Source organism: Lottia gigantea (assembly GCF_000327385.1).
Source record: "Lottia gigantea unplaced genomic scaffold LOTGIsca_630, whole genome shotgun sequence".
Taxonomy (NCBI): domain Eukaryota; kingdom Metazoa; phylum Mollusca; class Gastropoda; family Lottiidae; genus Lottia; species Lottia gigantea.
In genome coordinates, this window is record NW_008710146.1 from 17920 (window position 1) to 18872 (window position 953).

General features: G+C 29.2%; 1 protein-coding gene across 1 annotated transcript; it reads right to left on the bottom strand.

Moving 5' to 3' along the window:
- Positions 1–409: 409 nt before the first annotated feature.
- LOTGIDRAFT_146071 (hypothetical protein) lies at positions 410–949 on the bottom strand (the record flags this gene model as incomplete). The annotated part of the gene is made up of 1 exon (XM_009064586.1): positions 410–949. A coding segment is annotated over one exon (540 nt), but the record flags the coding sequence as incomplete, so codon positions are not given.
- Positions 950–953: the final 4 nt, after the last annotated feature.

Sequence of the window (953 nt, forward strand, 5' to 3'; positions counted from 1 at the left end):
ATATATAGTCTCCAATCTATTCTTATCATGGACTGTATATTACATTGAAGATATAGCCTTCAATCTATTCTTATCATGTACTGTATATTACATTGAAGATATAGTCTCCAATCTATTCTTATCATGGACTGTATATTACATTGAAGATATACCCTCCAATCTATTCTTATCATGGACTGTATATTACATTGATGATATAGCCTCCAATCTATTCTTATCATGGACTGTATATTACATTGAAGATATAACCTCCAATCTATTCTTATCATGGACTGTATATTACATTGAAGATATAGCCTCCAATCTATTCTTATCATGGACTGTATATTACATTGAAGATATAGTCTCCAATCTATTCTTATCATGGACTGTATATTATATTGAAGATATAGTCTCCAATATATTCTTATCATAGACTGTATATTACATTGAAGATATAGCCTCCAATTTTTCTTATCATGGACTGTATATTACATTGAAGATATAGTCTCCAATCTATTCTTATCATGGACTGTATATTACATTGAAGATATAGTCTCCAATCCATTCTTATCATGGACTGTATATTATATTGAAGATATAGTCTCCAATCTATTCTTATCATAGACTGTATATTACATTGAAGATATACCCTCCAATCTATTCTTATCATGGACTGTATATTACATTGAAGATATAGTCTCCAATCCATTCTTATCATGGACTGTATATTATATTGAAGATATAGTCTCCAATCTATTCTTATCATAGACTGTATATTACATTGAAGATATACCCTCCAATCTATTCTTATCATGGACTGTATATTACATTGATGATATAGTCTCCAATCTATTCTTATCATGGACTGTATATTACATTGAAGGTATAGTCTCCAATCTATTCTTATCATGGACTGTATATTATATTGAAGGTATAGTCTCCAATCTATTCTTATCATGGACTGTATATAC